At 41.7% G+C, this 22278-nt stretch overlaps 1 protein-coding gene across 1 annotated transcript in view; it reads left to right on the forward strand.

The window, feature by feature from the left end:
* The window catches only part of LOC117459754 (tRNA (32-2'-O)-methyltransferase regulator THADA-like), a 141955-nt gene that overhangs the window by 79157 nt on the left and 40520 nt on the right, over positions 1 to 22278 (forward strand). The window contains exons 31-32 of the mRNA XM_034100852.2: positions 13292 to 13395; positions 17215 to 17297. Of these exons, the coding sequence (XP_033956743.1) occupies positions 13292 to 13395; positions 17215 to 17297 (187 nt within the window). The remainder of the gene's footprint in view (positions 1 to 13291; positions 13396 to 17214; positions 17298 to 22278) is intronic.

The raw sequence follows: 22278 nt of genomic DNA on the forward strand, positions 1-22278 counted from the left end.
AAACAGTCGGGACAAAAAAGAAATTAACAGAGAATTAAGAAATGAGATAAGAAAAGCTAAAATAGCTTATAGGGATAAGGTGGAACTCAAATACAGCAGTGGAGATCTTCGGGAAGCCTGGAGGGAAATCAAATCAATGTCCTCCATCTCCCAGGGTAACAACAATGACAGGGCTATACCATTAACATTGAGGGAACAAATGAGGCGATTCGAGAAAAATGATTTCTCCATAAACATCTCAACCCTTAGAGAGTCTCTCTCCCCTATCTCAGACATAGTCATTGAACAGGATGATGTTAGGAATCTCTTAAAACGAGTCAATATTAGGAAGGCCCCAGGTCCTGACCATATTTGTGGGCGTACACTCCAGTATTGTGCTAGCGAACTCTGTGGTGTTTTCCAGCATATATTTCAATTGTCACTTGAGAATAGCCAAATTCCTGATATGTGGAAATCCTCAACTGTAATTCCCATCCCTAAGAAGCCTCATCCTAAAGTCCTAAACGACTTCAGACCGGTGGCTTTAACGTCATTGGTCATGAAAATGTTTGAAAAAATGGTTAAAGGCCTTGTCATGTCAGTAATAGGTGGTGAACTTGATCCACTACAATGTGCGTATCAGGCAGGGAGAGGCGTAGAGGAGGCAACGCTTTTTATACTGCACACCCTCCACAAACACCTTGAAAAGCCACATGCCCACGCCAGGCTTTTGTTTGCTGACTTTTCTTCAGCATGTAACACAATGCAGCCGCATCTCCTGGTGGAGAGCCTATTATGTCAACTGCCCGATCAACTTGTTTTATGGATTTTAAACTTTCTAACTAATAGAGAGCAGAAGGAGTCTGTCAATGGACGCCTCTCTGACTCTGTCATCACTTCCACGGGCTCGCCTCAAGGATGCGTTCTTTCGCCCCTACTTTTTATAATGTACACTGATAAATGCAGGAGCATGCAAGACAACAGCTACTTGGTTAAATTCCCTGATGATACCGCCCTCTTGTCCCTCCTTAGCGGCTCAGAATCAGGCCACGAGTGTGCTCTTGCCGATTTTATTTCCTGGTGCGATGACAGTTTTCTGGATTGAAATGTCTCTAAAACCCAGGAATTGATCATTGATTTTAGACGTCACAAGGATGTTCCTCAGGAGTGCATCATACACAATGACAAGGTAGAAATGGTCACATCATACAAATACTTGGGCACCATTTTCGATGACCACCTCAAATTTGATGTGAATACTGAGTGTATTGTGAAGCGGGGTCAACAGAAAATGCACCTTCTTCGCAAACTGAACTCTTTCTCTGTCAGGCCTTTCATTCTTTGTCGTTTTTACCAAGCATTCATTGAGAGCCTTATTTGTTTTTCTTTTATCTGCTGGTTCTATAACCTCACGCTGAAAGACAGGAACAGCCTGAACAGCATTGGTAAAACCTGCTCCAAGATCATCAGCGTGAAACAGAGAGACTTAAATTCCTTCTGTAACCGACAGATTCTGCGGAAAGCAGAGAGCGTTCTGAACTCTCCAGGTCATGTACTCTCACATGAATTTCGTCTGTTGCCATCAGGGCGAAGATATGCTCTACCTGCTCAAAGGACTAATCGCTTTTCTAAATCATTCATCCCTTCTGCACTCAAACTTTTACATGCTTGAAAAGGCTTTTAACTTGATTATTTATTTATTATTGTGATGCTTTGAACTATTTATAGTGTAAATTGGAATTATCCACATCTGTGCTCCCGGGTGTATCTGTGTGTTTTCTTCTTGTATGTTCCTGCCTGTGTACATGACATAAGCTGCTGCTCATAACCAATTGCCCCTTGCGGGATTAATAAAGTTGTTGATTGATTAATGTCAACACATAGGACGCGTCACTGTGGCACTCTCTACATTATTCAAGTTTAAATTAACTTTGGATAATAACACGGGATAAATTAGCTGAAGCGCTCTCTTTTCCTCTTTCCCTTTCTCCCTCCCCTGACAGCCCGTTAGTATCTGTAGCTAAGTGTGTTAGGTCTAACTCTTAGTGTGTGTTTTGCTCTGCTCACCGGTCCATCACAGTGGGTGGAGCTGCAGGATTTCTGCTTCACACACGTTGCATACCGCTATTTTATTGTCTTTTTCGGACACCTTAAAATACTGCCAGACCGGTGAAGCCATTTTGGCAAGCTTCTTTTGCCGCGCACAGAGAAAAGTGTCATGTATTTTACGTCATGTGATCGGCTCTCCTGATTGGCCTTTATAGAGAGCACCGATCGATCGGCCGAGAGTGAATATCGGCCGAGTGTAAATATCGTCCGATAGCGATCGGCGGCCGATCGATCGGAGCATCCCTAGGGACCAGTCTTTATTGTGTGGCAATTTGTATTTATACAAAAGTGATGGTACAACACAGCTTTCAGGCTTGATGTGAAATAATCACGTGCGCTCACTTCCCTACGGACAAATGTGCCGATCAAAGAGAATAATTTGGAATAAAAATGATTTGGCCATGAAATGTCATTTAAAAATCCTGATTTGCTCAGACGGTACAAACAAACCCTGCACTGTTCACATGGGAGAAAAAGTCTTATGACAACAATTGGCAAAAGAACACTTACATTAGGTTTTCCATTAAACTTAGGTTTATAATAACTTTTCCCCGTACTTTTCCCGTTAAGTTCCGTTAGTGCCCCTTATGTCGCGCTCACATCACAAAGAGTACTTAGTGCAGGGAACTTTTACCCCCATTTTTAGTGCCTGTGGTACCAAAAAAGTATCAAAAGTTCACTGTTGTGGTCGAATCAACATGATAAGCCCACAATTAGTATAGCGTCTCGCTACGGGAAACACACTTCTTCTTCTTCCATGTAATTGCCCGCATGGTAAACTCCCTCGACGGGGCCGCTCGCTCTCTTTTCTTGATTGCCCTCTCTCAGAGAACACTTCACTGCCCGCTTCATTGTAGGATTTCTGCCATGTCTCTACTTTAATTTGACCATCTCTGTTATCAAGTTATGGACAGAGATGGGGTCGTTACTAAAAAAAAGTAATATATTACCACATATTACTTCATATGTAATATATTACACTACTTCGTTACTCTCTACATAAAGTAACTCGTTACTTTACTCGCAGCCCGCCCCTCCCTACAGGCAGATCACGCAGACTGCTAAAGTTTCAAATGTTCTCTTTAGTTCAGTTTCCATTGTCACATAAGACTGATCCAGATAGCTCCTGAATGTTTTCCTATCTGACCATGGCTGTCCTCTGTCTCCTGCTATCTGTATTTTGCACAGTTTATCTCTGCTCACGCTGTTGCGTCGGCGTGTTCTCCTGCGTCTTGCCATGTGTTGCACTGGAACACACCGCAAAGACTTCAGCCGAGCACGTACGAACTGCGCATGCGTGAGTGGCAATAACTCTCCTTACCAGCAGGCGGCGGCAGTGTGTATTCGTCATTCAAAACAGGCAACAACCGGAAGACAGAGAAGAAGAACAGACTACGTGATATAAACAAACAACAAATAGCTGTGCGTTAGCTTCACCTTAGCATGTGTTCTTTGCAGGTGTTTGTTGAGGTTTGATTATGACTGATTTTAGTAAGTAACGAAGTAACGCGTGTCGGGGCAATGTTAGTAACTGTAGTGGGATTACTGAATTATAAAAGTAGCGCGTTACACTACTCCGTTACAGACAAAAGTAGTATTATTACTATAATAATAACGCGTTACACCCAACTCTGGTTATGGAATACTAAATAAATAATTAGATATCTTACACATTACTGCGCTCATAAAGAATGATAAGAATAATGCATTTTGAACTGGTTTAATTCATTAGTGAGTTTATTTAAGGTAATTATAGAAGCCCTATTTTATCAGTATGTGTGCAATGGTCAAACTACATTGATTGTCCCCATTTTGTCTTAGTTTCTAACATTAGATATTTTAATGAGATATGGACCGCAAAACAAAACCCTGGTTTTCATTTTAAAAATCAAGTCACCGAATGCAAGTAGTGGCCTTAGCTTATTTTGTTATGAGATGATGATGTGAATTACTGTTCAAATTAGTTAATGTAATAATCGTTTTGGTCTTATATTTTTTTTCGGGGGGGGGGGGGGGCCCTTTTTCCAGTTTAGAGCAATAGCCCCTCCAAAGGTCTGTGCACGTCCCTGGGTGGCAGTATACGCCGTGAAGTTGTTTGCGGTCTGCCAGTAAACCCAAAGCAGAAGAAGACGAAGTGACGTCAGCGGCTCATTTGCGTAATCGTCCCTCAGGGAAAAGTACTCCGGTGTGAACGCGATTGGTACTTAGTGCCCTGGGGTACTAAGTACGGCAAAGTACTTGGTGTGAAAGCGGCTACTGAAGTTTTAACCGTATAAGATACAACTAACTGACTGATATCAGTTTTTGAATGAAAGCCTGATTGATTGGTTTAACTTAAGGCATTATACTGTTGGTGTCCTGAGTGGGGTCCTTGTCTTTGATTAGGCTTCTAAAGGTCTGGTGGAATTACTTAAGTCGTCTCCAGCGGGCCCAAGCCTCTGTTGACACAACCAGAACTGAGCTTAACAAGCCCATCGCACAGGCCGGCACTAACCCAACTCGACACTGGACTCTGCCCTTGACACGCGCCAGCAACAGCCCTGGCCCACAATGCCCGGTACAGGCCAGACGTATTAAAGCTGCAGCCTTTGGTGGTTTGAGGAGGGCCAAGTCGACGGATGTAATCCTTTGTGTATTTCCACAACAGAGGCTAAATGAGAGTGAGACAGAAGAAGGATGAGAATCACAGCCTCCTTTCCTTTGGCAGCAGCGGTGTAGTGTTGTTTTCCCAGATGCATTCTTCCTTGCTCTCTTCTGATGCCTTTGGCCAGTAGTCTGCCTGGACTTTCTGAGAAAACCCTCAGGGTTGAACCAGTGAAAAAGTGCATGGGCCTGAAACCCAGCCAGCTTTCTTTTAGTGACATGAGATGTGTCTAATCCAGAGGGAATCCCAAATGTCTGATTCTGGTGCCGGATATTAGCCATGAAGGTGTGACATTGAAACATTAAAACAACTTTATGGATGGACAGTTTTCTTTTTTATTTTAAAGATGTTTTTGGGCCACCAGTGCCTTTTATTGAAGATAAATTGTTAAATGTGGGAGACAGATGGGATTACACACGGAAAATGGTCGCAGGCCAGATTTGAACCTGGGTCCTCTGCATTGGGACTAAGCCCCAGTATATGGGCTGCCAGCTCTAACGAGTTTCATTTGGACCTTTCTTTATTGTATTAAGTAATAGATTAAACGTTTACTTTTACCCTGGTTAGTATTAATCTGATCGGAATAGGCATTTGTTAAAGTTCTTAGCTCTTAATTTTAATAATATGAAAACATTTTTATAAATATTGAATTACTTAATTAAACAAATATATAATGTCCAATTTTGCAATGGGTACATCTTATCATATGATTAAAAAAGAGGGACTTAAGTTGTGGACCATGGAGTTGGGCAATCTGAAGCAAATATGTAAAACAGACCTATTTGAATGTATGATAAAAAGTTAAAAGCTGATGTCGTTATAAAGAAACTGAAAGTGAACTGACTTGGGTTTTAGCAGTTGTGTTGGAAGTTACTCACGTTTTACTGCAGGAATTATAGCAATGGGCTACTGAACTTCACCCTTCCACACACAGCTCATTCTGCCAGTAAACAAATATTTACTGGTCTCTGGACATAATGGAATTAACAAACATCTCTCTTTTGGCTGCTAGTTGAGATACACTGCTGTAATGTTTTGACAAAATGTAGTAACACAGTTCTAGCATGCACACACAGACATACACCACGAAATGACTTGGTTGTCACGCCCGTGTGTATATTGCATGTGTGAGGGAGTATATCTACAGTGCATATTTAAGCTTTGTTTGTGCAAGGGTACTGCTATATAGAGCAAGAGAGTGTGTTTATTTCTTTTTTATATTTAGCCCGACTTTATTGGGATCTCTTTTTGTCTAATTGGGCGCGTCCACACTTCGCCTAACCTCTATCTGGTTTTATGTGAATGTCGATTTATATGTCTCTTTGTGCATGTGTTTTACTGGACTGGGGCATGAATTGGCGTGCAATTATTTGCACTTGCTGTGTGTGTATGAGTGTGTGTCTGTGCTCGCTGCAGCGTGTGGTCAGTCTGTGGTTGCGGCAGTGGGAGGGACGGCAGGGCAGGCTGATAACAGAGTCTGAAGGGACCTCACATCCACCACCACTATTTTTACCGGACCCAAAAGAGGAGCAAGGCTTATTGCAACACACACTCACACAGAAAACAACACACACACAAGCAGTAAAACGCCTCAGTTAGAAAACAAGGCGTACAAATAGGTTTTTGATATTTTTCATATTTAGCACTGCCACACCAAGTATTTTTTTATCTTTACATTTGCAACTCAAAGCTCGAGGGGGGTTTACGATCATAAAGAAAGAAGGATATTTTGGAAATAAATACAAACAAATATTTGTATTGATAATGGATCAAATGAATATGTCTAATGTAACAAGGTGTTGCTCCCAGTTAACGCTGCTCTGCAGTTTACCTCACCTTCTTTTAGTGCTTTAATGTTGTTCTGTTAATTGTTTCGGTACATCAACATCCGGAGCCAGATATAACTACTACGTTTTCTTTAAATTGAAAATGAATAACTATTACATTAGGGGTGTTCACACCAAGTTCTTTTCCCACAATAGAGTGGCGAAGTCCCTCCCCTTCCGGTGGACCTCCATGGGACCTTATTTCGTCACGGTTCGGCACCAGTTCGGCACATGCTGTCACACGGCGAATACGCCTTTTTTTACGAGTGGGAAAAAAGTCTGTCACTCAGGGCAGTATTACACTATATATAATCCAGGGGGCGGTATTGCGCCTAAAAGCCAGGCGCCCGTAAATAACAAATGAAGAACAAGAACAAAACACAACAAAACGAACACAATACATGAAGAAGAAAAGTTAGTAGCTATGGCGAATTCACACAACACACAGGAGCTAGAAGACCCACCTGCTTCTTTTAAATCAGGTGTGTGGGAACATTTCGGGTTCCCTGTGGACTACAACAATGATGGGGTGCGAGTTGTGGATCGGACGAGGACGGTGTGTGGGCGTTGTTCGACAGCGATGCGGTATGCTAGTGGTGACACGTCAAACATGCTCAATCACATCCGAGTCAGTCTCAGTCCCCACGAGAGGGTTTTCTCGATGGCAGGTGACATAGTTACCGCCAACAGATCTGCCCTCACTACTGACAACGTAGACAAACTCATCTTTTTGAAGAAAAACTTGAAAATAGAGTTTACCTTTATTTAGGCATAATGGCCTCACACACTCACAAGTTAATTACACATGTTAGACATTGCTCCTAAAGGTACAGATTTTATTTTGTTTTATATTTATCATTGTATTTATTTTATATTTTGACATCAGGAGATGTTATACAGTTCTGTATTGCCTTTTATTTATTGTGATTGAAACACTTTCTTATTATTTATTTTAATATTTTCAAGACATTCTCTTTAGTTGTACAGCTTATTTAACCTTTTTGTTTGACATCAGCCATTATAAATAATATGGCCATCTGAGTGTGTGTGTTACTGTTTGTGGTTTGTTTTTAACTGTGTAATACAGTTAATGATTCCAAATGTTAGAGTTCCTTATTTTCATACCAAAACTTGCACTACTGTTAAAAATAAATAACAGCAAAAACAAATCATGCATTTGGGAATTTTCTTTGCTTTTCCTTGTTGTACCGAACCCGTACCGAACCGTGACCCCCAAACCGAGGTATGAACCGAACCGTGACTTCTGTGAACCGTTACGCCCCTAGAAGTAACACATTGGTTTGTGTGAAACGCTCCATGAACTACATCTCTGGTCTGGCAGAACACTACTGTCTTGTCAACAATACGATTGACTACCCTCACTATCACCACAATGAAACACGTCCAGAAGAATGTCATGCAAAGCTGCCTGCCTGCCTTCCTTTGATTCTCTCTGAACTGCCTGGTCTTTTTAATGTTTAATGTCAACCATTTGTGCAGATAGCGTGAAGTACAAAAGATCGGCGATCGCCGATGCTAGCGTTAGCATTTCTCCCCCGGGCATAAATTGTGTATTATAGAATGATCACACCGGTGACAGTACTCTTCAAAGGGTTCACGAAATATGACTACTACTCTTACTGTTTAACATTTTGGGTTACTTAATATTACTTCATATTAAGGCTAATACAAATTACAAGGCTGTAATGCTAATCAAATCAAATCAAGTTTTATTTATATAGCACATTTATAAACGATTTTTGGTCGAGCCAAAGTGCTGTACATATAATAAAAATAGCCTACAGTAGAGACACTTTACAGCAAATACAACAGCACAGATTGTTCAGAATATCAGTATGAGAAAAACGACACCCTCTGTCCTTAGACCCTCACATCGTACAAGGAAACACTTCCAGAGAAAACCCAGTTTAAAGGGGAAAAAATGGGAGAAACCTCAGGGAGAGCAACAGAGGAGGGATCCCTCTCCCAGGACGGACAGACGTGCAATAGATGCCGTGTGTAAATCGAAGAGATAATACATTTTACAGCATATAGACCGAATGTTAGGAAATGCATGTGTCTGTAATAAGAAGATGAATCCACGAGGATGTCAGCTACAATCCTGTGGAAGCCATCAGGGAAGCAGCATGGCGAGACCCAAGGCAGGACCGCAGAGACAGGTTCAGCCACGACCCGAACGTCCACGACTTAATCCAGAACTCGGGATAGAGGATCCAAGACACAGGACTACAGCAAGAGGATCAGCCTCGACTCCGGATCCCGGCGTAGATATAGATACAAAACAAGAAAAAAGATTTGGCTGGGTTAATCGGAACAAGAGAAGACACAGACACAGACAGAGAGGGAAAAGGTCATTGGATAAAAGTTATTCTTGATAACCCTCTAGAAAGATCTCATGAACTTCCCCACTCAATCTATCAAGACCCGAGCAGTTCTATTAGAAGTCCAAGGTAAAGGCACAGACCGGCGCATACCGCTCATGGAATCCCTCACCATATGAACTCTGACCCCTCAAGTGTACAAGTGAAGAGACACCATGTATCAGCTCCTTTTTAGAATAGTATTTCTTCTCTTCTCTGAGAAACAAGGGTATGAAAAGAACAGCCAGAAACAGAGGAAGAGAGGCAGAACCTAAATATTAAACGAGTAAGAGGTGAAGAAACACAAAGCCAGAAATTGAAATGAAAAGGCACCATCATGCTTCCCCTTAGAATAGGGTGGAAATTATGAAGAGGGGACATGGGATACTAGTGAAGAGGGACAACAGTGAAAAGGGCCAACGTATCCAATGTACTAGCACTCTCCAAAGAGACAGAAAGTCAAAGTATACACTGAGAGGCACAACGTGACTACGTAAATGCACTCTCCTGTATAAATCAGGCATGAAAATCACTCACCTTTCGGCGAAATTTGCCGTTTTGAATCCAAAATAGGTCGTTTGTGTGATTCAAGTAGATCTGCAATACAAATATTTTTGGTGTATGGGGGGTCTGGGACCCGGAGTAATCTGCGGCCGCGAGCTGTTATGTGCCATCATGACACGCATGGTGTTCTTTTTTATATATATTATAATGCAGCGCGAGCTGTGTGCTCGAGTCTTCCTGCCTGTCAGCTCTGCTGCTCCGCGATGATGGTCTAGCTTCAGCAGCCACATTACCTACGGGTGCGTTCGTTAATATTAACTGTGCGGTCCGGAGTCACTGTGGCACAGACTGGACCGCTGGTGAACAGCTGTTAGAACGGGCCGTTCAGGTGTTCAGAGCAGAGCTCCCTGTCGGAGCGCAGAGCGTGATGTGCACTGAAAAGTTTTTCTGTCGCAATATTATCGTTGAGCTAGCTAGCTAGCATACATTGTCACTATCTGCTAACGTTAGCTTTAGCCTTCGTTTTCTAATAGCTTTTTTTCAATCAGACATAGGAACCTTTTTCTCCCACGAAAGTCCCTGCTCTCTAGCAGGGACTGAAAAGGGGGTAAAAATGGTTCTGATGAACTAATTTAGTTCAGGGGGCTTTTTGGTGTGAACGCAAATATATCTGAGTTCTGATGAACTATTGTGGGAAAAGTACTCCGGTGTGAATGTGCGAAATGGAACAATTATCTCTGAATGAAGAATTTTTCACGAAAAAGCATTTGAGAAATTCAGAGAAACACACCTTACTTTTAAACAGTAAGAACTATGGTTGGGCCTTTAAACTTCTTCAACACTTACACAATTAGGTAACCGGCCTATTAAAATGACAATCACAAACAGTTACGATTAATAGAATATGGTAGCTACAAGGGCTTTCTTTCTCATTTTTATTTGAAATTTAAAAAGTATCTGATCCATGATCTCAAGTTACCCTGTTAAGTTTTTGACCACATGTATCTTTAGAAGGTCATATTTTTAAATGTGGGTCCCTGTTCGGTTGCACACCCATGAGGATGAATGCTGCTTGTTTACCAAAATAACACAATAAATCAATATAAGATTTAAACCTTCTTAAATTAAATTCACTTGTAGATATTGTGCAGTAGTTGGGTCTGAATAAGTAATAATTGATAGAAACATTTCCCTTCAGGTGTAGTAGGACTAATTGAACAAAAAAGTCCAAAGAAAAAATCCTGACATTTGCTGAAAGAAATGAGCCTGCACCAGGTCTCTGTGCTGCTGTCTTACATTTTACCAATCATCTGAGCTCGATCCAGTCCCAGCATCTCCTCGCACATGGGGTGTAGTTCTGCTCTGTCTTTGGGAGGAGGAACAGGGAGGCTGCATTTTCTATAAATATTCCTGTTTTCTCCACGCCAGGCTGGATTGAGCCGGTTGAGCCTCCCATGCAGGGACTTCCCCACCCGCTGACTGAGGTGTAGCTGTGGACTGAATGGAGATGGAATAAAGACAGAGGGCTCTGTCACTGACACTGCAACCAGAGCTGCAACCTTTTAATCTGCCGCCCTGTGAATGAGTTTACCGATTTCATAAGGCATACCAACAACCAATTACAGAATTCTTTGGTTTGTTTGAACAGCCTGAAAGCAAAAAAACAAACAGTTGACAAGTTTGACAATTCTGAGAAACCAGAAACCTTCATGATACCGCGCTAGTGAGCACGCTCATGAACTGTTCGCCCGTGCCTTGTAGCAGGGTTACTGTGCGGAGCGCATAAAGCAGACCCTTCACGCGATAGCGAGGGGTAGAGCGAGGGATCGCAGATGCCATCGCGCTCGCGGACGGATTAAAAAAATTAAACCTAAATGCCTCGCGAATTATACTTTGGCGGCCGTTAATATACCTGGGCGGCCCGCCCAAGTAAAGTCTATGTGTGGGAAACCCTGCTATCACTAGTTCTTATGCAACTCGCAAATATCTCTCTCTTTTCTCTTTTCTCTGACTCTTCTCTCATCTCTCTCTTCTCTTTTCTCTCTTTTCTCTCTCTCTCTCAATGTTGGTGCGCAAATGCGCTTTTTTCAAATGATCTGGTGCTCCTTTTTTGGCGGGGGGTGCGCACCTGCGCACCAGTTATGTGCAGCCCTGGTTATGACATCATAAAGTGGGCAAGATCTGATCAGCTCATTTTCAATTTTTATATAAATGGATCAGGACAAAAAGTGAGTTTTTTCCTGAGACTTTCAGAATCTCTTTACACAGAGGAGACACATGTTTATGTATAAAATATATGAAAAAGTGGATTTTGCATAATAGGTCCCCTTTAAGTTATCAGAGAAACAGGTTGAGACTGGGGAAGCATTAAACATGAAGCAGTCTAATTCAGCATTTTTAACAGTTTTTAAACACTGGGTTTGATTTCCAGGTAGAAACCTTTGGACAAGGAACAATGAAGGAATCCCAATTGGTAGAAAATTACATATTGTGGAAAGTGCTTGAATCACTTATTACTATGTTTTTTGAAAGACAACAATTATCAAGAGATAATCGTTTCTATTCATCAAACATTTAAAGTTGTACTCAGGTGAACCGTAACCTGGCCATCTGCCAAAACTGGTTGGAGCTTGCATTAAAATTGGAGATGGTTAGATTTAAGTAACATGAGATTTAAGGATGTCAGTAAGCAGCTCAGCAAATATTTGCAAAGCCCTTTTCAAGTGTGACTGATCCTCTAGAACCAGTTTTACTTGGTTTGGGAATATGCTTCAGCACTGGCTCCTGTTGGTGGAACAGCCCTCAGAGAATGACAGCAGACAGAAGAAGGACCCAGGGGTGTAGGAGCTGTTTGTAGCCCGGGCGTGGAGACGGCAGGAGGAGACAAGGGGTAGGCCAGGACTCGGTGGCCAGGCTTGGTGCTACGTGGTCGGCCTGGTTTTTCCCCACGTTTCCTTCCCTGCACTGCGTAATGAATGGCTTCCTACTGGTCTGTGGCCGTGGCCCCGGCTTAAAGAGTATACTTACCAAGGCCCAGAATACACACCCCAGCCAGCCAGCCTGTGTCCCGGCCTCCGTAACAATCCCCACTACCAGTCCACCTGCTACAAACTGGCTCAGTCACACATTGTCACGTCAGCCACAATGAGAAGAATGATTTGTTCTCCAATGGGAAACATTCTTCTTGGGAATTCTTTAACATTCCCTGTCACTGTTAGACACTGCGCAGTCACTGCTGGTGTTTACGTACACGCCTGTTTGCACCACAGGGGCCAGAAGTCAAGTGACGGGAAGGATGGTTGTCTAGAGGGCGGGGGGTGGCATGTTTATTGTCTGGTGAAATAAAAGTGACCAACAGTTTCTGAGATTAATGTTTGGTATTAAAATGTTCATGCCTTTGGCTGTTTGATCCAACTGTATGTTTTGAAACAGGATTTTGCAGGGTCAGTTTTGGAGAGAAGCGATCTGACAGACTCGAAAATCGATTATTTCTTTGTCCATTGATCGATCAAACATTTAGTAATGAAAATGTCAGAAAACAGTAACAAACCTGCTGTCCAGTTTTCAGAGTGATGTTTTCAAATATCTTGTTTTGCCAAAACCCAATGATTTTCACCTTGATATGATTTAAAACAGAGAAAAGTAGAAAATATCCACATTTGAGTGTCCAAATCGTAATATTCTGCCATTTTTGCATGGAAAATCACTTTAATGATGATATATTATCAAAATATCATCCGTTGTTCAACATATCTAGCAGTTCCAATCATGGCTCATGTATAAATGTAATAGGTCATAATTCTCACTTGTATATCAATTCAAGAATGTGTGTATTTGTGTGTATGCAGGTGGTGTTTCTGCTGCGCTCCTACCAGACTGACTCTCACAGACCCCTGCCAGCAGGAAATGGCATCACCCGAGGCCTCCGTCAGCGCATGTGGCTTGCTTCTCGGTAATCCTAGACGCACATACACACACGCATGCACAGATAAGCATCCCTCCCGCCTTCCCAACTCTCTAACCAGAAGAATAGCTCCTTGTCTCACCGTTCATCCCCTCCCTTGCCGTGTCCGCTTCATGTCCTGCCCAGGCTTCCATTTCAAAGCGAACCGCCTGCTGTCCCATCCGCAGACCCCCCATCCCTCCTTCCTCCCTCCTCCTCTCCCCCGCCTTGTACCCCTGCCCCTCCTGGCCAACATCGAGACCTCAAGATGGGGCACAGATTACCCCCTCCTGCCCGGCCCAGGTCAGGCCGGGGTCTCTGGCCCCCCCTGTGCTGCGGCCCTCAGCAGATAACACAAGGTCGCTAGGTTAGCAACGCTAGCTCCGCTTGGCTGCACTGATGAGCCTTTATTAAGATGACGAGGTGAATTCTTGCTCACCGGAGCGAGCCCGGCGTCTGTCCGTTTGATCATGCTGCACCACAGAGCCCAGATCTAAGGACAACGCAGGTCAGAGGATCTCTGTCTTTTTATAGAAAAACCTCTCGTCTCTTCCAGAACACCACTCATTTGAAACGGCCACCTTCCAAAAAGTTTCGGAATGCATTGTTGGTCTGCTCTGAGTCAGTGTTGGGTTTTGGTCTCACACTGTCTCTGTGTTGTGTCATTTTGGACTTTTTCTGGCTCCAAGAGGATGTCAGCTATATCCACTAAATCCATATATTACATTACATGTTATTTAGCTGACACATTTATCCCAAACTTTCATGCACTTAAAAAGTGTAGACAGGCCTACGGGAGCAATTTGGTAACTTGCCCAAGGATACTTTAATTTGTTCATTACAGGGGGTGGAGTCGAACCGCTGACCTTCTCATTAGTTTAAACATATTGACCACCTGCGCAACAATTGCCCCAATAGTGACCAGTTAGGTTCAGTAAAGTCGGAGCTATGGAAAATGTAATCCTCAATCTTTGATTAATATAGTAGGCTTTTTTACCCGTCAGTGTCCCTATGCTACATGTTGTGAACTTCACACATTTTAATTTAACATTTTTGAATATATAATCGTTACATTACATTACATTGCATTTAGCTGACGCTTTTATCCAAAGCGACTTACAATAAGTACATTCGACCAGGAAGACACAACCTTGAAGAAAACAGAATCATAAAGTACATCAGGTTTCATAGAGCCAAACATTTCAAGTGCTACTCGACTGGCTTATCTAGATAAGCCAGTCCTTTATTAGTATATAAGTGCTCTGTTAATAGTTCTATCGCTCAAAGTGGAGTCGAAAGAGATGAATTTTCAGTCTGCGCCGGAAGGTGTGTAAGCTATCTGCTGTCCTGATGTCAATGGGGAGCTCATTCCACCATTTTGGAGTCAGGATAGCAAACCCACGTGTTTTTGCTGATGGGAACTTGGGTCCCCCTCACAGCGAGGGTGCAGCGAGCCGTTTGGCTGATGCAGAGCGAAGTGCACGTGCTGGGGTGTACGGTTTAACCATGTCCTGGATGTAGGAAGGGCCAGATCCATTCGCAGCATGGTACGCAAGTACCAGTGTCTTGAAGTGGATTCTTGTTTAGCATCAGCACAGCAGCTTTATGCACCTTTACCTGCAAAGGAAATTATTTTTATGCTTTTGAGAAAACTGTTTTAAATTTAAAAAAAAAAACCTTTTTAAGGTGGGAAACTAACAATTTATATTTAAATGTCGAGAGCCACCAATTTCCCAACGGCTAGCTAGATATCTAACATTCGCTAGTTTATTAGATAGATATAAAATATTAGCTAGCCTGTAAAGTACAAAGCTAACTTTCGCTAGATAGATGGATGGATAGATAGATAGCGTTTGAACCGGAAGTAGGAAAAGGGGCGGGGCTACATAATATAAATAATGTTTCCTCACATTTATACATAGATGAACACGCTTCACAGGACTCATCCGTGCCCAATATATTTTCACACAACCCATGCTTCATCATGTGAATGTGTGTGTTTTATTAATATCAGAGTTTACAAAATCTGACGTCAAGCTCACACACAGTGTCTCTTGTTTTCACACACACACACACACACACACACACACACACACACACACACACACACACACACACACACACACACACACACACACACACACACACACACTTGTGGGCTTTCACAGTGCTGTTGGAACGCACCCTTGATTGAACGCACACTGAACCGAACACACTGCGCACTGCCCACACACGCTGCTCCCTCCACTTAACCTGGTGTATAAGACTTTATAGCAAATCATATTATGATAACAATACCTTTATATCGTGTTAAAGCCAAAATAGTCATAGGTTTTATAATGAATCAATTATTCAACATTGATATTTTTGGAGGAAATGATGAAAAGGAGCCTTTGATTTGAATGAGTGAATTAATCAAATCTGCGATGGTGCCGCTGGGGTCTTCTCATGTGATGGTCCCACATTGAGGACGGACCACAAACAAAAACAAACAGAAAAACTCAATGCTGTCCTGTTCTGCATCGTCTCTGCTCAGCCAGACTTTACAGTAACGTTTTGTTTTTGTGGTAAATCTTAAACTCTTATCTGTTCTCCAATCAATACCACATGCAGTAACCAACAGGAATCAGGCTGAAGCCAATATGTGGTACATTTATTTTTTATGTTACTGTACTTTTGTATGAATAATACCTTTAATTAACCATGAACGACTCATGGGGATTAAGAATCTCTTTTCACAAGTGTCCTGAACTTGACAATTGTCTCTAGTCATCATTTATGACGTCGTCGAACAATTGTTGTGTATGTTGCTACTAGGCAGCCCTGAAAATATAGGAGGGTGTGTTTCTTTATCGGTGGAATCGGGAGAGCAAATCATTTGGTACAAATTATGTTTTTAAAAGACTAAATGCCAACAAATATAGATTAAGGTGGAATATTTATAATTCATTCTGTTTTAGTTTTTTTCATTCATTTCTAACTTTTGGTTAGGAGTTGGAGTTATAGGAAATGCTTGGATCACTTGAGTCGGAAACAATCATACGCAGCCACCACTAGAATACAATTCCTCAAAGAACATGAAATTAATAAAATAGGTGTAGCTTAATCTTTATCTGTAAAATCCAATGTCAACTTTAAGGTTAAAGGTTTGAACTATTCAGTAAAGCTTCAGCAAAGAAAGGTAACAAATGATTAAACAGATATTACATTATAAATCATGAGATACAAGTTATGAACAGGCAATTGACTGCACATACAGTTGTTTGATTGGTGTCGTATTTAATTTGTTCGAGTTTTGAATTGTAAACCATTTACAAATGAATTAAAAAAACTATTAAACTAAAGAGTCAGGCTCACTAGATAGCACACAAAAGAATGGATAACAAGAGATACAAACAATGCATTAGCATGCTAATGAATGTAGCATTAGTTCAAATCCATTTATAATTTATAAGCGCTTTATGCTTGTTAAACTTTTTTAACGTCATAAATAACAGGAACCATTAAAGCCACAAGGGAAGGTCAGATATGAAATGGCGAAAAGACGTCAGCCCTTGAGATCAAAGCTAATACTTTCATTGAAATGGCCTAATTGAACTGTTTGCGGTGAGACATGAGTCAATGACTCACCGCAAACAGAGACAATATCAATGACTGTAGTGTAGTGTTATCTTTTTAACTCGATAAAAGGTTTAGGAACATTTTAAGGGTCTTACTTAATAAAAGGGAGATTGTATATGTAATGTCCTGTGCTAGATCAAAGCAGAATGAATCATCCAGGGAACATTTGTCTAATGAAAAAGCTTAAAGTCATTCTCCTCTTTCTAGACAAAATGGCTGTGCGGTGACCAGAGCAGCCTTTCTGGATGTGTTGGTGTGTTTGTGTGGAACGAAGACCAGCATTCTGAATGGTGAGTAGATCCTGAGACTCGTGCTTTAAGACAGCAGGAAACAAGTCTTTTTGAATATCTGAGAACTATGGAGAGTCCGCCCATTGTTGGACATGCGCTGTCTCGCATGGTTTCTAGCTGGATTTGTCCTACCATAGCCTATACACATGGCTTAATATCACATTGTATATTCAAAATCAGCACATGGTTTTCGGTAGTAGCTATGTTATGAATTCATGCTAAAATCAGACATTTACTTTCATAGAGTGCTTTTATTTGTTCGTTGTTTTACTAACCAGAAGAAAACAGCACAGAGTTTACCTAGAAGCCTAGCGTCCACACTTCTGACTTTTGAAAACATCGCTGTTCTAGTTTGAAAACTATGCGATCTGGTATACATGTAGGTCTTTTCAGGCGGACACTGATTTTGAACCACCTTCGCTCCCTCATTGGGTCTTATCGCCCCATCAGCCTTCTCTAGCAGTGTGTTATGAACATGGATGAAGAAGTACAGGTGGTGCTGTCCTTGTTATCTGTGCTAGCATGGTATACATGTGCATTACGCTATTATTGGAGCGATTTGTGACTTTCCCAGGCAAGTGCTGCAAGCCATGAATAGCCACTGTACATGAATTCCATGTGATATTCATTTTCAGGCATCTTACTCTAGACGGACCTTATTTCTACACACCACAGATCGTTTTTCTAGTTGCCGATTTACATTGTTAACATAAGATCAGTGTTTAAATTGGCAGGTGGAGTGCAGGTTGGCTGTTAGTCATTAGCAGCCTGTGGGCAGCAGAGCCCTGCTTGGCTGGCCTGTCCAAACTCTATTCATTACAAATTAATAAAACATCATGATTCGTAAAATGAATGCGGTTGTTTTCACAACAATATAAAAAAGAGTATTATGACCTAAATGATGACAAAAGCTTATGACACATAATGGAAAGTAATAATGCCAAGATTACTTTTCATCAAAACAAATATCTAAATTAAAGTTTAATAATCTTTTTCCTAATCATTTGAATTTGTTTTATGCAAAAATTAAACACTACAGATGACACTAGCAAAGTAAAAAGTAGTTAAAAAAATGATATATGTTTTAAGTATCAGGATATCTCTAAAGGTAAACCTTACATACATTTAAAAAAAAAAAAAAAAAAGGAATACTTAACAATTACTTTATTTGTTATTTTATTTGTGAAAACGTGACTGTTTATTTAAAGGGGACCTATCATGCAAAATGCACTTTTTGATGTCTTTTATACATAAATATGTGTCCCCGGTGCATCGGGGAACTCACGCAGCGTCAGAAAATAAAACCCTCTGTCTTTTCCTCCGTACCCAAACCTCTAAAAATGCCAAATCAGCCCTTTTGAAACAGGAAGTGAAATAGAGGGATATGAGGCATGGCTAGAATGGATGATCTGTTTGGTATTTTGAGCAAAACACTTCACAGACATGTTTTTTATATATTGTTATATATCTGAGACCTATGCTATTGCCTAAAAATAGCATGACAGGTGACCTTTAAGTCTGTCAAAGAGAGAAAACGATTGTACCTATAAAAGGTTCATCCTCACTCTTGTATCAGTCTTGAGTTTGATTTTGTTGATCTTTTGCTGATGTCAGCCAGTTGATCAGCAACTGTGAGCCCTCCATCTGCTGTGAGGCGGACTTTGAAACAGACGACCCCACAACGTTTGGTGGCGAGGCTGTCCGCTGCGCTCTCCATTTAGACTGATTGTTGACAGAAGGCAGCTTCATCCCCCTGGTGTGTGTGTGTGTGTGTGTGTGTGTGTGTGTGTGTGTGTGTGTGTGTGTGTGTGTGTGTGTGTGTGTGTGTGTGTGTGTGTGTGTGTGTGTGTGTGTGTGTGTGTGTGTGTGTGTGTGTGTGTGTGTGTGTGTGTGTGTGTGTGTGTTGTGTGTTGTGTGCACATGTGCGCAGACCGGCGGGGGTCTCCGCGCTGCAGGAATGTGAAACCAAAGGCGAGCGATGTCTGACAGATGGTGGGATTGTGCCTATGACCCAGTTTGTGTCGGGAGTGCTGTACTCGGAGGGGGGGAAAAGAGGGGGAGGGGGGCACTTGTGTTTTCAGTCGGCCATGTGCTGAACACATGTCGGTCTTGACAGTGGAAATACCGAGGATTTCTCAAAACAAGCCTGCAGATTGAGCGCCCGGCCTTACATAACTAAATAAGCACCCTGTAGCTCACACACCTCTAATGCTCTCTATTATTATCATAAGTCTGTGGCGTCACTTCTCACCCTCTCTCCAGCACTCTTTGAGGCCATTTTTTTCCCTCCCTCATTTCCAATCCCTCACCCTTTTTCCTCTTGTGTAATTGCACTTTTCAAACAAATCAGATGTCGAGTTAAAAAGCCACAGGTTGGGCGAGTTCATACGAAAACAGCCGTTTCTTAAGAGGGCTTGGCACCCGGGGTAAAGGAGGTGAACAATCAGCTTTTTCAACCTCTTTTTTCCCTTTTTCAACGGGCACCCCACATCAAGTAGGAACTTTGCATTCAGCAGCCAATTCCTGTCGGCCTGAACACAGGTCTTTGTGTGTGCATGTGTGCATTTCTCTGCCTCAGCCCCTTTGATCCACGCGGACTCATAAACAATCCCCCACCGTCCATTGCTTAATCTCCACCTCCGCCAGTCTTCCGTTTCTCTGCTTTTCAGTCATGCCAGTAAAAAGAGCTGGCCTGAGGAGGAGAGTAGCAAAAAGTAGACGCAAGTAGAAAGGGAAGAATCACACATACATGTTTAAAGTATTGGTACATTTGCTGGAATCTTCAATAGCCTGATAGTGATGTTAAAATATTATGTTCTCTGGCATTTCATTTCCTGGTTAATGTCTTTTTGCAAAGTCTATTGTGCTGAAGAACACTTCTAATCAGACATTTCATATTGTTGCTTCATTTATTGAATGTCATGTCACTTTAGTCTGCTTTGATTAGGGCTGAAGACTTCGTATAATAAGGAAGATAAAGTGTCTCGAATCGTCTTCGACCATGGCCTGACCCTCAGCAGGAAAAAAATCATTCATCTGCTTCGTTTGAAGGCTAATGAAATAAGTGGAAATAATACCATCAATAGAATGTTACCTCTCATTTATCATATATGAAGAATTACTTTGCAAAACTTGATTAAAGCCAATCTTTAAATGATGAAACAAACGCCTGTTTGAGACTCCTCAGTGCACACTAACACATTGGAGAAATAAATAAATACGGAAATGTTATGTTATGAAGTTTAGTGCAAAGTCTGTTTGTATATTATCGCCATTCCCTTATAAAGGCATAAACTAAAAGCTTGTTCTCTATATTTATAATTTAATTTATAACAATTTAATGCTTTGAAATAGGTCTTGTTGTTAAAAAAATGATGGGTAATAATAGATTACGACAGACTAGAAAGTCAAACCTTACTGTAAAAGTTATTATTAGGAATTTGTGTTGGCGTGTTCAAGTGGAGAAATTAACAACAAAATAAATAGATGGATTTGAAAATATCCAACTGTATCCTTTAACTTAAAGGTGACATGTCATGCTTTTCCGGTTATTGCCTCTAAAACAGAAAATACCTCCCCAAAACGCCTCGTTGGAGATACGTCACTGTCCATTTGATTCTTCCGGGTACATCATGATGTCATGTCGTCCCCGGAACGAAATGGACCAATCCGTGGAGCCGTTACATTACGTCCGCGGAGCCGTTACGTTAAGCCCCCGCTGATTGGTCCAAATTGACCAATCCACGGACTTCCTCACACACCCAGTGCAGGCAGCTCTGCTGATCTCTCCTCCCTGGCTGCAGGCTGATAACAAACAGTTGAGATCGTGGCGAAATTCTCTCTGCAGACCCATTCTCACAGCGTTTATAAACCTTTTTCTTACTCAATATCAAGCCACACTTATTGTTTTTACTTCGGCTGTGACTTTGTGTGTGCTCAGGGTGATTTTGGCTGTGTATCGCTAAACAAGGAAATCACACCTCCACGGAGCTCAGCGCGATTCACAACGTCCCGACTGGTCCCGACCAATCGGAGCACACTGGGCTCACAGGGGGGGGGGGCAAGAGCTGCAACGAGCTGCAACGAGCCGCAACGAGCTGCAACGAGCCGTTTAGTGGAGAGAGTGAATACACATACTTTACAGAGACGCTGTATGCGAAACCAATGTGAGTTTGGAAAATTGCACAGTATAAATCTATTCTAGTAGACCTCAACAATGGAATTATGATCAGTGGAAATGGCCATGACATGGGACCTTTAAACCTGTCCAAAAAAAAGTGTATTACCATCATTAACAACATGAGATTAATGTTCGCTGGCAGCTTGGTAAACCATGTAGTTCCATATTTGGAAACTCATACAAACTAAATTGTGCGCTTTCTTTTTTGGGAAATGAAGCACAAACCGCTGCTATGTGATATCAAGAGAGTAACTCCTTCCTCTATGAAATGCTACAGGATACTACTCCCTTTGGGGACAAACAGACTTTCATCTGAAGAAATTGCTGAGTTTATCAAATGTATAATTCATATAAATAAGGTATTCCATGTCATTCAGCTGATGCTTTTTATACATAGCAACTTGTATACACTTATCTGGGTTAGGTATTTTGCCCAAGGACACTGTGAAATCTTTACTGCACGGTCTAAGAATTGGATTGGTAGATTACTCCAGAGCAACAGGTGCCAAATAGAAGTGATCTGCTTAAACACTTTTAATTGAAACACTGTGGATGTGCTGCCTCTGTCAGACAATCTGCAGTATCATTTAACATTAATGTGGCCACTTGAGTCGTACAACGTCCCCGTTCATTTAGGAGTCTTGCAGCTACTGTAAGAGAAAGTCGTCATTTTTTAGCTTGCTGTTATTTATATCTCTTTTAGGACAACGAGCAACCCACACACACATGTACAGTCATATATATTAAGGATATATGGAGGCAAAGAGCTGTTCGGCTAATGAAAGGGAGGGACCTTGTTGC

Source organism: Pseudochaenichthys georgianus, chromosome 15 (assembly GCF_902827115.2).
Source record: "Pseudochaenichthys georgianus chromosome 15, fPseGeo1.2, whole genome shotgun sequence".
In the NCBI taxonomy this organism is placed as follows: domain Eukaryota; kingdom Metazoa; phylum Chordata; class Actinopteri; order Perciformes; family Channichthyidae; genus Pseudochaenichthys; species Pseudochaenichthys georgianus.